The 14,426-nt window shown below is 43.1% G+C and overlaps 3 protein-coding genes across 4 annotated transcripts; 2 read left to right on the forward strand and 1 right to left on the reverse strand.

The window, feature by feature from the left end:
- The first annotated feature begins 516 nt into the window (after positions 1-516).
- On the forward strand, positions 517-12,286 carry LOC132259747 (glutamate decarboxylase). 2 transcript variants are annotated; one of them, XM_059757499.1, is made up of 9 exons: positions 517-1,417; positions 1,719-1,787; positions 2,959-3,195; positions 4,870-5,438; positions 5,509-5,576; positions 6,953-7,031; positions 9,428-9,577; positions 9,642-9,836; positions 10,188-12,286. In XM_059757499.1, exons 2-9 carry the CDS (start codon positions 1,727-1,729, stop codon positions 10,359-10,361), a joined length of 1,533 nt encoding a protein of 510 aa, XP_059613482.1. In that variant the 5' UTR covers positions 517-1,417; positions 1,719-1,726; the 3' UTR covers positions 10,362-12,286. The 2 variants fall into 2 exon arrangements, with proteins under 2 accessions (XP_059613482.1, XP_059613483.1); XM_059757500.1 differs by lacking the exon at positions 517-1,417 and adding an exon at positions 1,443-1,545.
- LOC132259748 (probable cytochrome P450 28d1) lies at positions 7,054-9,208 on the reverse strand. Its single transcript, XM_059757501.1, has 4 exons — positions 8,389-9,208; positions 7,792-8,314; positions 7,470-7,736; positions 7,054-7,409 (listed from the first exon to the last, which is right to left on the reverse strand). The coding sequence occupies exons 1-4, from the start codon at positions 8,914-8,916 to the stop codon at positions 7,240-7,242; spliced, it is 1,488 nt and encodes a 495-aa protein (XP_059613484.1). The 5' UTR covers positions 8,917-9,208; the 3' UTR covers positions 7,054-7,239.
- A 198-nt stretch (positions 12,287-12,484) lies between the features above and the next one.
- LOC132259584 (fumarylacetoacetase) lies at positions 12,485-14,154 on the forward strand. Its single transcript, XM_059757280.1, has 4 exons — positions 12,485-12,741; positions 12,815-12,898; positions 12,968-13,101; positions 13,161-14,154. Exons 1-4 carry the CDS (start codon positions 12,655-12,657, stop codon positions 14,101-14,103), a joined length of 1,248 nt encoding a protein of 415 aa, XP_059613263.1. The 5' UTR covers positions 12,485-12,654; the 3' UTR covers positions 14,104-14,154.
- The last annotated feature ends 272 nt before the right edge of the window (positions 14,155-14,426 follow it).

Consider the following 14,426-nt stretch of genomic DNA (forward strand, 5'->3'; position numbering starts at 1 on the left):
TCACTAGAGATTTTTTCTGCAACAACAGAGACATTTCCACGAAAATCCTCTTGATATGCAGTGCAAACATTGGCGAGAGCCTTTGTGTGTGTGTGTGTGTGTGTGTGTGGAAAATCAATGAGCTTTTCCATCGTCTGACAAAAGCTCCACCTCTTCGATGCTCTTCACCTCATTTGCAGGCACCCGAGAGCTTTTATTCTTTTTCATGGTAGCTCGAGAGTCCTTTCAGGAATTTCCATTAAGAGTAGAAGCGAGAAGTATAGAGAGAATGATGATGAGTGATGATAAGAGATTTTTAAGAAGAGGTTCGGAAGCAATCAAATGATGAAATTGAAATACTTGTGAACTCGAGTACGAAGATAACATTTAAAACAAGAGGGAAAATGAGTCAGCTTTAAGAAATGCCACGAGCCACAAATCACAGAAATCACTGTGAAATTTTGCAAAATCTGATGATTGTCCAGAAGAATTGCAAAATAGTTACTATACATATTTTTATTCTTAGCCACAAATAACATTAAAAAACACAAGACCGCTTTTAGAAAGGAGTGGCAGAAATCGTCTAATCTTTCTGTGAAGAAAAATATATATATTACATTGAAAAAGTATATGGAAAATATTGTTTTTGGTCTAAATTTATCTGCATTTTTTTATGCATTTTTCGGGTATTTCGCTTCATTGCACTTTTATACAGTGAATAACGAAGAACAATAACCCTGAAAAAACTAAATATAGACTATTCTGAATAATCCTACATTATGTTGAGGGACATTCTGGTTCTTTGAGTGACATTTTCATGCGAATTCCTTTCTGCTTAAAGTGAGAATGAGTCCTTGAGCACAGCGAACAGACTGATAATGTCCAATTTGGGCGATGATGTGGGATCGCACATAAAACTCACTGTGACAAAGTGCTAAAATATTCCAAATTAAAGTGATAAATGTCAGAAAGATTAGAAATCACCGATTTTCCACATGATTCCCTTTTTTGCCTTTAATCCCTCGGACCACAGTCCTGCTGCGGGGGCACTCTTGAGCGGGCGTGTGTGTGTGTGTGTGCGTGGGGACACCCCAAAGCAGCCACGCCCACTTCCATGACGTCATGCTCACCACCCGCCGAGGGCGCGAAGGCTGCGGACGCCATTTGCGCCATAAGGGTAGAAATATTGACGACGATCCGGAGGCTGGAGTCAGTTGAGTTGGAGACCTGAAGTGTGGATCCACGGAGAGTTCTCGGTCCGTCCGACAAAGGAGCAATCCAGGGGTGATCCTTTCGCCCAGCAACCCACGAAAATTCCCCGCGAATGAGGTTCAACTGAATAAGCGCCAAAAGTCATTGAGAAAAATCTCGCGCGCGTGCAGAAAAGTGCTGAAAAAGAAGTTCTGTGATTTTATGTGCAATTGATACCCGCAAAAAGGTATTTTTTCACACACGCACACCCCAAAACCTCATCTCATAACATTTTTCGTGGTGAAAGTTGCTAGTGAAAGGCCGTCAAAGTGATTCTCATAAAGAATTACGTGGAAAATCTCCGCAAATTTATTGGTAACAGACTCCATTTCATACTCATTTTCTGCCTCTCTTTTTCCGTCTACCAAATTATCGCACAATTCACAAGCTTACAACTTATCAACTAGAATTTTTGCATGACAATTCTTGGCTTAAAGTCCTCTCCAAATGCGAAGGTGCAGTAGTTAACTCTTTGTCCGTTTTTACAGAGGAGAAAATGGCAGTCAACCCCACCAACTACAAACTGTCGGATCGGACGGCCAGACTCACGGCTCAGGGTGAGTAAAGTAGCTTCGTTTAGCTATGATTAAGAGACCCTGCAGGAGATAAAGATGAGGGATTGCGGTGACTTCCGACAGCCCGGAAATGAGCCTAAACGCCCACTCAAATCGCGCCCAGCGGGAATTCCCGTCCCCTCTAGACTAGAGTATCAATTACACAGGCAGTTTAATTCAATCTCACCCATCGTGAGGGGTTGGAAACTACCCCAGAATCTTTGACACTCCTTCAGGATCGGGATGCGAGATAGCATTGTGCCCTTTTATCAGGCCTCACAAAAAGTGCGATGCTGCAAAAAAGGACGTGGCGGATTTGTGGCTTTTCTCGCCACATGCGCACTCCTCCCGTGACGTCGCTCCCGAGTTATGTAATCAATTTGGCAGCACATTTTCACTCCAAGGATTACGTAAAGCGACCATGGAGGCAAAAAGTCTGGCCGCTTTTGGGGGATTGTCCGGCGAGGGTCAGTTTTTTGCTGCCCCAAATCCCCATTCTGACGAGGTGGCGCTGGAGTGATTAAAAGCATATTTTGCGTCGGAAAAAGTGGGAATATAATTGACCTATTTGATCAATGCCAGAAATTTTTAGGTCATTTCACAGCGTCTTACAATGATTGAATTTGCGAAAGTCTGAATTCTGGTGCTGAAAGCAATCCTCTTCCATCTCAATTGTTTGCGAATGTTGCACACAATTCTGTAAATACAATCGAGAGTTGCAACTGCTTGTTGCAACTGCTAGACTGATGATGAATTGAGAGGATGAAGAGGATTTGCACAAGTGACACCAAATAAATATAAGTCAACTGCAGAAATCGCCTTTCCTCATGCATGTGACACTTCTTATTGATCTTCCAAGTTAACCTACATCGAAAGGAGTTGGTTTAGATGAAAATTTCGCATCTGGTTAAAGACAAGTTCTCATTCATCATTCGGTTTAGAAGTGGGCTCGAATTGACGCCTCAATGAAGTGAAATGCGCACCAAATCAATTTCCCATCTATTCGAGGCTTAAGGAAGATGTAGAGTTTGGGATTTAGTTGCTATTTTTGCGCAATGCTAGAGGATGAGAATTCTCGCCCTCGGGAGTGATAAAAAATGAACCCAAGCACTGCTCGAGAGATGATTTATGTTGGGATTAGGCGGAGTGAATTGAGGAATTGATGCCCTTGCAGATCTGCTGCCGCACCAAGTGATGGCCGGACCGGAGACGAAGGAGTTCCTGCTCAAAGTCATCGACATCCTTCTCGACTTCATCCGGGTCACAAATGATCGCAGCGAGAAGGTGCTGGACTTCCACCATCCGGAGGAGATGAAGAAGCTCCTGCAGCTGGAAATCCCAGAGAATCCCGTCTGCCTGCAGCAACTGCTCGCCGATTGTGCCACAACACTCAAGTACCAGGTGAAGACTGGTGAGTAGCAATGCCCATTATTCCTTTACTGCGGCTTAAGAGATGCGCATAAATCATGCTGACTTCTGAACAACCCAGAAATTGGTCGGGATGATATTTAATTAATTGTTAGAAAAATCAGGCGAGAATTTATGAATGTGATGAGAAGGAATTTAATTATTTGTTCACTCACCCCAGGCGAGCATCGCCCATTTGAGGGCTATTCATTCAATTTGTGCAATAACAACCCCTCGGAATTTATTCCATCCCGACAGAGGGTTCCCAGGCGGTGTCAGAAAAACACGCTCCTCGCCCTCCGCGCGAGGGTGGCGCACAAACATACGTTCCGACCCCTCGAGAGGAGCTATAAAAATCAGATTTTGTCGCATAAAAGAGCGCTCATGAGATAGTTGGGGTGCGTTATTGAAAACTTCAGCCACAGTGCGCCACTGTTTGCACAACACCACAGAGACTATTGGAGTCCCGAAGGTCTCGCCAATCTCACCATGATGGATGATAATCAAGTGCCTTTTGTGTGGTTTAATAATTCCACCACCGACGCACTGAAAAGTGTCTCTCGGGAGGGCGGAAAATGGCACGCGCCGATAAACAATTTCCCATTCATTCTTCAATCAGTCCTGACCGAGGATTTATATTAAATTACGCGAGTGGATACGTGGAATTTTAATCTCCGGAGAAGAGAAATTGAATTTATGGGTGGCCATCAAAAGACGCCCTGAGAAATAACTTCCGGTCTTCGATCCCATCATCCGGATATACGTCTGTTTTCCCGCTCAATGGACGTGAAATGGTGGTGTCTAACACTTTCTCCCCTTGCATTTTCCCCGAGAGAGAGATTAGTGCACCGAGTCAGAAAATAACAACGGATTTTGATTACAGCCCTTCTCGTGCATTCTTTTGACCTCTCTCGCTCAACAATGAAGACACCCTCTCGCCGAATGTCAGAGGGATTGTTTGAGGAATTGAAAGTTGCAAGATGAAAATATTTTTCAGCAAAAAACGCGTGCGCTTGAATGGGGAAGAAAAGCGACGGAATTCCACAGAATCACTCGTCTGAGCGCCATAGAGAAGGCAAAATGTTTGTGGAGAAGGGAGAAAAGAGTTGGTAAGAATACAGATGAGCAACATGCGAACATCTAGAACATCTTGGCAATGAGTAACGAGTGAATCATTAGTTCTAGACTTTGCGCACTGCTCACCAACTCTGCTGTTTTCCCTCAAATGGGTCTCTCTCTCGGGGTATTGAGCAATGTGTGCAGCATAAGGGCATTTACTCACGCTACAGCGGATTTCCATCAAAGTGGGATCATTGGATCCGCCGGGTGATCCTTGATTGAGGTGAAATTGCTTCACATGTTCTTCCCTAATGCCCGCTTGCTATCGATTTTAATTGTCTCTTATTTGTCTGCCACATTTGAGGGTGTTTTAATCTTCTCCCGCACTTTGCACTCGTCTGCCCTCGCACGACACTCCATCTGTGTTCCTATTCTATTAGTAAATCTCTTCGGGATTATTCCGGGACATTTGATGCGCACGAAAAACAGAGCGGATTCGGCCAGGCAATAAGGTCATCACTCTCCTGGCATTTATGCGCATTAACTGATTATTAATGATCTCTGCGAAGATTTCTGACATGTTTCTGACTGACTGGGGAACTCTGAATTGAATCGTCAGGTCATCCGCACTTCTTCAACCAACTCTCTTGCGGCCTGGACATCATCTCCATGGCCGGCGAGTGGCTCACGGCCACGGCTAACACCAACATGTTCACGTACGAGATCGCCCCGGTGTTCATCCTGATGGAGAACGTGGTGCTGACGAAGATGCGCGAGATAATCGGCTGGGACTGTGGCGACTCCATCCTAGCGCCCGGCGGCTCCATCTCCAATCTTTACGCCTTCCTGGCGGCGCGCCACAAGATGTTCCCCGGCTACAAGGAGCACGGGAGCCGCGCTCTGCCCGGCGATCTGGTCATGTTCACATCCGACCAGTCTCACTACTCTGTGAAGAGTTGCGCCGCCGTGTGCGGCCTGGGCACGGACAATTGCGTCATGGTGCCTTCGGATGAGCACGGCCGAATGATCACCACGGAGCTGGAGCGGCTGGTGCTGGAGCGGAAGGCCAAGGGGCAGATCCCCTTCTTCGTCAGCGCCACCGCCGGCACCACAGTTCTCGGCGCTTTCGATCCCCTCAACGAGATCGCGGACATTTGCGACAAGTACAATCTCTGGCTGCACGTTGACGTAAGATCCTTCTATGGGCTCGCCAGGGCAGGAACTAATGTCTAACAATCATCCTTTCCTCCTTCTTCAGGCCGCCTGGGGTGGAGGACTGCTGCTCTCGCGGAAGTATCGGCATCCACGACTCTCTGGGATTGAGAGGTGAGTTATTAGGAGCGCCTCATTATCGCAATGATAAGCATATTTCATCCTCTCGCAAAATTCCTCCGCAAAAAGAGGATTTCCCGGGAACCCTCGCGCGCGCCTGCAACAAATTGTATTTTAATGTTCACCTCTCCGCCCCCTTTCAGTCATTTGATTCCATCAACGGCTTTTCTCGCCGCAACTCTTATCCCCTCACTTTATACTCTCCCCTGCAGTGCTCGATAAATCCGTCCTGGAAATCAGTGAATGCACTAAACGAGGAAGATTAGTGAATACGCTACATCAAAACCAGATGGAACATTTCCTTCCCAGTCTCTCGGCCTGTTTTCCCAATTTCCCTGAGTGGCGGAAGAATAGTTTTGGTGAAATTGGTCAAATTTGCATATCCCTTAAGCCAGGGATTCTGACTGCGGAGTGTATAATTAAAGTCATTCATGAATTTCACTTTAATTGACAGTCATTAATCAATGCTCTTGTGCGCCATTGTGGATGGAAAAGAAGTTTCAGCACTGCTCTCAATTAATCACGGCGACTCATGTTGAAAAAAGTTTGCCACTAAAGTGAAGATTGAAAATCACTCAACATATGCCAATCACAGGCATTAATTAATGGCCAAAATGGAGGAAATTTCATTACAGTCACATTTTCATCTTTGCCAAAATTTCCTTGAATATTCTGAGCACGAAATTGTAACCATAAAAGAGAAGATGCGCGATAAAATTCCCTCGAAACTCCCATTAAAAATCGCTGTACAACACACTTTTCACAGCACGCCGAATTTGATGGCCCTCTCGGCAATATTTACTGCCAAGCATGTGCCAGGATTGACTTTGTAATCCTCTCCTGGGCGTAGAGCACCTGTTCCCATTTCCCGCCCCAGTGAAAATGAGTGTGGAAACGCACCCTTGAGACTCCCTCACAGGGAAATCCTCACGGGCACTTTAGTGAACTGATTAATTGCACTCTTGCAACTCCATTCATGACCACTTTGCATCCCGCGTCAAAGTCCTAATCTCATCGCAGCTGAGGCGGTTCTCCCATTTCAATGCACTTTCACATGAGTTTTCCACAAATTTCTCTGCATGTGACACTCGCCATAAATTATTTGCACACTCATTCAACATTCCGGCATGAGAAATACTTCATTTTATGCGCCCCAGCATATAAAATCCAATGAACATCCCTCGAGTGTCTTTTGCGCAAACACAATATTCAAATCTCTTCGGTGGCGCTGAACAAACATCGATAAGGGTTGCAAGAGACACTCCTCTATCGCATGTTTTTCAGTCCACACAGAGAGCAGAGTTATGGGATTAATTAGGAGAAATTTGTTTTTTTTTATCAGCTGAAATCAGTGGTTTTGTCATTTTCAGATCACTCTCCGTTACTTGGAATCCGCACAAGCTGATGGGTGCTCTTCTGCAGTGCTCAACGATTCACTTCAAGGAAGATGTAAGTGTTTTCCATTTCAAATACATAAAATTTACAAATGAACTGATATTGTTGCACTACCTGGGAAGAATTTATAAAAATAGGGAAATGTGTAACAATTGATAACGATAAATGGTGTATTTAACCTCATTCCCCACCTGATAACATGTGAACACCCCAGTTTTATAGCGCGAAATTAATAACTTTAAGTAAAATTTCACTTTTTCGATCACTTCTCGAGAATAGGATCGAAATTTACGGCAATTTCTTGTGCAGGCATCCCAAAGAATGTTTTTTCAAGCATTAAAGGTTCCCTCATTTCTGCACCGAGCGTGAGTTTGAAATTCCGCACAATCGCCACAGTGGCAGTCTTGATCTGTGACACAGCGAATCTCATTCCTAGAAGAACAGGATTATCCTCTCTGATATTTGCCAGACAGAATCGCAATGGAAACTCACCTATACAAATCCTGGGACCGTCTCCGAATGGCACGAAAACGCCCTTATCCTTGTAATCCTTAACGGCTCCATCGTCGAATCTCTCCGGATTGAAATCTTCGGGGTTCTCATAGAAAATTGGGTCACGTCCGAGGGAATAAGAAGACATCATAGCGTTGATACCTTTGGGAAAGGTCCTCGATTCCTTGCCGTCATTGAATGGCACTTCTATAGACTCATTGCACTGCTTCAGGAAGAAGAGAATTGGCGGATGAAGACGAAGAGATTCTAGAGAACGAAACATTGTCATAAAGTACACTTCTTGGCGGGAAAAGTCCATTACCATTGAAGACTTGGTCCAAGTAGGGCAGGTCATTGACGGTGTCGTATGAGAGATTTCCCTCTTCCTCGAGGATTGACCTCAATTTGTCCTGCACTCGCATATTCCTAGCTAATTCATACAGCACAGATTCGAATACAATTGCTGAAGTCTCGAATCCATCGAGAATGAACGTTAACGCATGGGCGAGCATTTCATCAATGGAAGAGCCTTTCTTCTCTCGGATTTGCATGAGGAATGTGAGGAAATCCTCGCGATTACTGGGATTTTCACTCCTAAAGGCAATTCCATGTTTTAGCATATCCACAAAGAACTTCTTCACCCTCGGCTTCATCATTTGGTACTTGTGAAAATGCTTAAAACTTGGCCAAATGAAGTTCCACATGAAGTAGTAATCAATGACGAAAAATTCCTTCAGGTAGTCTTTGAACATTTGCAGAAAACTACCCTTTTTCTCTTCAAAGGCATGAGATTCGAGTCCAAAGATGCAATTTGTGAGATTCTCGCAAGTGTACCGACGGGAAAACTGGTGAGAATCACATTTACATAAGCACATTTGTTAGCATCTGTAACACTTCGGGTGATTTACTGACTTCTTACCTCTTCCAACTTAATGGTGGGTCCGTGCGTCTTCACACGACATCTCAGGTAATTTGTCATCTTGTGACAAGAGGATTCCATGATGGGGAATTGCGCTTTCACACGATTATTGCTGAAACCCGGCGTAATCTCCTGTCTCGTCGTCTTCCATAACTCGTCGCGCTCCATGAACGGATTGAGTCCAATGATTGGGTCAGTCTTTAGATCCGTCATTTCCGACGATTCATTATTGTAAAACTGACGAAAGTGTGTAGTGAAGATTTTCCGTGAAAATTCAGGGTCTGTGATGAAAAGATGAGGCTTCCGCAGAGCGTAGATTCCAACGAAAGGACATCCTCGGTACTTCTTGTAAATATCGTGCAAGTCATAGACAATATTCTTGTGAAGATAATTGGGAAAATTTCCAAAAATCAAGGAGGGTTTCGGGCCGTCGATGCCTTTTCGTTGCCAAAAAGTGAAATTTCTTCTCCACAGCAGAAAAAGCACGAATAACACTGACACTGCAGCTATTGCGATTTGTAGTAACATCTTTCGCGATGTCTCAAGACACACTGAGAGCGTAATCAGCTGTTGCGTGTTGATAAACTTTTCTTTGCTCTTAACTGATAACTTCTCAATTTAGCAACTGACTTCAGATAATACTACTATGCGTGTCATTGAAGATAATATATGTTTGTTTTATAACAACAATCACAACAATGTAGAAGTGAATTAAAATTCCAACAGCCAGTACAAACCTTCTCTCGTCAACTTTGGGTGACTTTTAATTAAATTCCTGGAGCAACTGTGACAAATCTTCTGGCAACATATTGTGCATATTTTTTCCACTCAAACTATTCTCCCCCTTTGAAAGCGCCTTGTTGGCCTTGCTCTCAATATTTCTGCCCAGCATTTGCACCCCTTTTTCATCTGCTCGTGCTATAGACAGAGAGGAGAAATTGATGAGAAGCTGATATATGTCGACAAGGAAGAAATGAATGGAACATTCTTTGATCACACATGCGTCCTTCCTGTCTACAACACTCGCTCTCCCTTCCAGGGCCTCTTGATGAGTTGCAACCAGATGTCAGCCGAGTATCTCTTCATGACTGATAAACTTTATGATCTGAGCTACGATACGGGCGATAAGGTGATCCAGTGTGGGCGTCACAATGACATCTTCAAGCTCTGGCTGCAGTGGAGATCAAAGGTAGGCTCGCAATTGATTTACAAGCGTTCGCAGGAGCTCTTCAAACTCCCATGACCATTCGCAGGGCACTGAAGGCTTCGCCGATCATATGGATAAATTGATGGACTTGGCGCAGTATCAAGTGAAGAAGATCAAGCAGAATCCAGACAAGTTCTATCTCATCATGGAGCCTGAGTGCGTCAATGTGTCTTTCTGGTACATCCCAAAGCGCCTTCGCGGTGTGCCTCACGACTCGAAGAAAGAGCTTGAATTGGGAAAGGTAAAATGAACAAGTTAAAAATTAAGATTTTCGTCCATTCGATGAATTTGGATTTGCGTATTTCTTTACTTCCGCAAAATCGCCCTAAAATGTAAACACACCACCCATTTTCACTACATTATAGCTGCAAACATTTACCATATTGTACAATGAGATAAAGTTTATGACCATACAATATTTCAAAGCCCCACCAAAATTTATGCCCTACAAGAGTTTTAAGTTCACTATAAATTCCGTGAAAGCATCATGCTGTAAGAACTTTCTCCGATATTTCATACTTTCGTCCTTGCTTCTCGCCTAAGCACAAGATTTATGGGTGGAAATTGTAAATGCGGTCAATTTTCTCCCCAGATTTGCCCCATTATTAAAGCCCGGATGATGCAAACGGGAACAATGATGGTTGGCTATCAGCCAGACGATCGTCGGCCCAATTTCTTCCGCTCAATTATCTCATCTGCCGCCGTAACGGAGAAGGACGTTGACTTCATGCTCGAGGAATTTGATCGATTGGGTCAGGATTTGTAAGTTCGTGCACAGCTCACGAAACTGCCACCTTCAACACAAATGGTCGGTGCAGAAGAAGAGAAGGACGTTGTTCGACATAAGAAACTCCAAAGAAAAACCAAGGATTATCATTTTGAACAACATATCAGAAGTGTGTGAAGTCTAGAATGAAACTTTAAAGGAAATTATTTAACTGTCGCTGAAATTCTATTGACGATTTAAGACAAAGCGCGAGAAGAGGTATATTAACTGTTGCTGTTATTGAAGTAAAATGAAAAAATATATCTATAAATTATTATATATTTGATGATAAATGAACCCAACGTGAGGCAAAATATTTAACATGTTGACTAATTCCATGATATTAATGTGAATTTATTTGTTTTACCGAAAACAGAGAGAGAAGCACATATTTTAGAGATGAATATTTACTCCAAAGAGCACTCAAGTGTTAATAATAGTTACTCTATTACATGCTTTTCCTGTTTATTGTTTGGAAAAGGATTTACCATCTAATATTGTGTTGATGAAATGCAAATTATTCTTTAAAAGAGCTGTAAAATGTACACAAAATTATATATTTAAATGAAAATAACTATAAAATAGCGTAAAATAATATTATTTATCGTTTGGTAAAGTTTTTTTCATGATGATAAAATGATGAAAAAATGCCTTAGTTCCATTTTACTTGCGTAATGTTCTTGGAAACATTCGTCTATGTGTAGCTCGCAATAAATATTCCAGAAAAGAAATCATGACTTGAGAAGAAAATTATGAATAAATGTGTAAAATGAACATAAAATTATGCTCTGTGTAAAAATTCATCGAATTACCGTAACATATTTAATGATATTATTCAGTCAAGAGTAAGAAGAGATGTTTTAAGAGTAATTGCAGAATGATGCTTCGCGATATATATATTTATCAAAACATGTTGTTTCTGTTCATTGAAAAAATATACTCCAAGACAACAACAAAACTGCAGAGATGATAAATAGAATGATGCCAATGAATAGATAATTTAACTATTTTTCGCTGAATCTTTCGTGAATGTGTCTCTTAAGTTAAGATATCATTTTCAGTCACCACAATCAATGCACAAAATGTATAGAAAGAAACTGTGAATAGATTTTTCCTTATGTAAATAAAGCGAGAAGGAGAAACAGCAAGAAATGGCTTGAATGCATTCCTAAAGAAAAGTGAAGAAAAAAACACTAAAAAAAATCTGTAGCGAATGTAAAAGTGTGTCAATAGATTGTATTAAATTTATATTTTAATTAATCTTAGAATTGGGGTTTGGGTTGCGGGAAAACCGAAATGAAAAGATAGTCTGTGAGAAAAGAGTATATAATTATGATGACATGAAAAACAATGAAGTCACAAAAGTCTTCCTTCGAACACAAGTTAATTATATATTATTCGGCCGTGTTGAGAAATAATCACGATTTGATGGGTTTATTGACAAATTCAATTCTACCGAGAGTTAGAGAAAAACCTATTTTTGAGAAAAAATGACTAAGAATGAGACTTTTTGAGCTGTGACGAGTGAATGGCAAAGAGAATGAATTTTAGTGGGAAAATTAATGATGAGGAAAAACGGGAAGAATCCTGAATTGAATAAACCCAGTCAAGTTTCACTGTAAATTTTGTTTTCTCGAATGCGGCATGAATAATTCACTTTAGAGAGAGAAAAAAATGAAAGAAATCATTGCATATAGTTGTTTAATTTGTACATTTAAATGATACGAAGTGCTCATTCCAAATGAGAGAAAAATTGTAGCAAGAAATATAATAAAAATGAATAATTATATGAAAAGTATAAATGTATATTAACTGCAGTGACAAAAAAGGTATAAAAATCATAAAAAATAGATGTTAAATGTGTTGTTCTAACAGAGAGGCATATGAGAAGTAAGGAAAAATACAGAGCAAAATAGATACACAAACTGGAATTTATATTTCTCCATTACCATTCAAATTTATGCAGAGTTTGGAGGCTCGTTTCTCTTCCTCGGCAACAGCTCTGCAGCCATAAGAGACAATCCGGCCTTCGCTTAGAACCTAATGCTGCCATACTGCTTTTCAGCTGCTCACAGCGTGCTTCAGTGCTTCGCCCTGGAAGTGGTCGAGCGGCCTGTGGCATTTGCATCGAGCGCCGCGAGATAAACAACAACCTGACACCGACTTTTCGTCAGTCTCCAGCCGCGTTTCGAGTGACATACACGGAGATTCTCTGATCTCTTGTAAAGTGCGGTGTTTAATCTATCTTATCAGCCTCTTGCTTCACGCCAGAATCACTCTAAGGTCTGCCGAGATGAGTGCCACATTCGTTCCAGTCCCAGAAGACTCTGACTTCACCTACGAGAACCTTCCTTATGGAGTGTTTTCCCGCCCCGGCCAGGTAAGGATTTTAAGAGACACACTCTCAGCACCCTGGCATAAACAAATCCTGACCGCTTGAACTCATTTTGCAGAACAACACTCAAATCGGTGTGGCCATTGGAGAGGAAGTTCTGGATTTGTCGACAGTGGCTCATCTCTATGACGTCTCCTACCAAGTAAGAATGCCAATCTCTTAACTTAAAAGCCAATCAAAGTGCTGACATCTACCACTGTTTCTCTACTAGAATGCTCTCCGAGCCGCGAATCTCAATGCCCTCATGTCTCTGGGCTATGACGCATGGGCAGCAGTGAGAGCGCGAACCGTTCAGCTTCTGGCGCGCAACTCGGAGCTGGACAGGGATGAATCCCTCAAGAAAAGGTGAAGTTTCTTAGGGCGGGACATTGGACAGGGTGGAGCTAATTGTTTTTTCTCCACAGGACGTTCGTGTCTCTAGCGAGCGTGAAGATGCACCTACCAGCGACCATTGGGGACTACACGGACTTCTACTCCTCAATCCATCACGCCACCAATGTGGGAGTGATGTTCCGCGGCCGGGAGAATGCCCTCATGCCCAACTGGAAGCACCTTCCGGTCGGTTACCACGGCAGAGCGAGCTCCGTTGTGGTCTCAGGCACCCCAATTCGCCGTCCTCTGGGCCAAACGCTGCCCGTGGAGGGCGCAGATCCGGTGTTTGGGCCATGTCGTCTGCTGGACTTCGAACTGGAGATGGCTTTCTTCATCGGCGGCCCAGAAACGCAACTCGGAGAGCGCGTGGACGTCAATGAGAGCAAGAAGAGGATCTTCGGGTTCGTCCTGATGAATGACTGGAGCGCCAGGGATATTCAAAAGTGGGAATATGTGCCTCTTGGTCCTTTCACTGCGAAGAATCTGGGCACTACAATCTCTCCCTGGGTCGTCACTGTGGCTGCTCTCGAGCCCTTCGTCGTGGACAACTTCCCTCAGGATCCCAAGCCTTTCCCATACTTGCAGCACAAGGAGAATTTCAATTTCGACATCAAGCTGGAGGTGGATATTAAGCCGAAAGGCGCCCTTCGGGGCTCCACTGTTTGCCGCTCGAACTATCGTCATCTCTACTGGACGGCGCTGCAGCAAGTGGCTCATCACACGGTCACGGGGTGCAATCTCCGTCCCGGGGATTTGATGGCTTCCGGCACAATCAGTGGTGACACTTCAGATTCCTTTGGCTCGTTGCTGGAGCTGTGCTGGAAGGGCACCAAAACCGTTCCACTGTCCGGCGGTGAGACCAGGAAGTTTCTCCAGGACGGCGATGAAGTGGTCATCAGGGGCTATTGCGAAGGTGAGGGCAAGAGAATTGGATTTGGATCGTGTTCAGGAGTTGTTCTGCCCGCAACTCCCTAAGAATTGTTCACAAAGATTGCAAATAAAATTGTTTTTCAAATCTCTCAACAACATTTTCTCTGTCCACCCCCGTAAAATGCCCTGAAGAAGTGAAATCCACCCCTGTTGCGATTGTAAAACTGCGCAGTGAGCAAACTAAACAAACCAAGTTGTGAGTGTTTTTCACACGGATTTTACCATCTCGTATTTTTCGCTATTTTCTATTCTATAATTCACCTTAAAGTGTCTAAAAGAACTAGAAATAGAATCAGCGAAGAGCATTTTATACAGAAGTGTTGGAAAATTGTGGAAAACTTCAACAGTTTAAGGGAAAAATATCGACA

Source organism: Phlebotomus argentipes, unplaced genomic scaffold (genome assembly GCF_947086385.1).
Source record: "Phlebotomus argentipes unplaced genomic scaffold, Phlebotomus argentipes genome assembly scaffold_18, whole genome shotgun sequence".
Taxonomy (NCBI): Eukaryota; Metazoa; Arthropoda; class Insecta; order Diptera; family Psychodidae; genus Phlebotomus; species Phlebotomus argentipes.

Excerpts from the sequence above, each read along its gene's own strand:
- LOC132259747 (XM_059757499.1), top strand. The coding sequence starts at position 1,727 with ATGGCAGTCAACCCCACCAACTACAAACTGTCGGATCGGACGGCCAGA. Across the intron at positions 1,788-2,958 it reads GGCCAGACTCACGGCTCAGG|ATCTGCTGCCGCACCAAGTG; the intron begins GTGAGTAAAGTA and ends ATGCCCTTGCAG. Across the intron at positions 9,837-10,187 it reads AAGAGCTTGAATTGGGAAAG|ATTTGCCCCATTATTAAAGC; the intron begins GTAAAATGAACA and ends TTTTCTCCCCAG.
- LOC132259584 (XM_059757280.1), top strand. The coding sequence starts at position 12,655 with ATGAGTGCCACATTCGTTCCAGTCCCAGAAGACTCTGACTTCACCTAC. Across the intron at positions 12,742-12,814 it reads TGTTTTCCCGCCCCGGCCAG|AACAACACTCAAATCGGTGT; the intron begins GTAAGGATTTTA and ends CTCATTTTGCAG. Across the intron at positions 12,899-12,967 it reads TCTATGACGTCTCCTACCAA|AATGCTCTCCGAGCCGCGAA; the intron begins GTAAGAATGCCA and ends TTTCTCTACTAG.
- LOC132259748 (XM_059757501.1), bottom strand. The coding sequence starts at position 8,916 with ATGTTACTACAAATCGCAATAGCTGCAGTGTCAGTGTTATTCGTGCTT. Across the intron at positions 8,315-8,388 it reads CCACCATTAAGTTGGAAGAG|TTTTCCCGTCGGTACACTTG; the intron begins GTAAGAAGTCAG and ends GATTCTCACCAG. Across the intron at positions 7,737-7,791 it reads CTTGGACCAAGTCTTCAATG|AATCTCTTCGTCTTCATCCG; the intron begins GTAATGGACTTT and ends TTCGTTCTCTAG.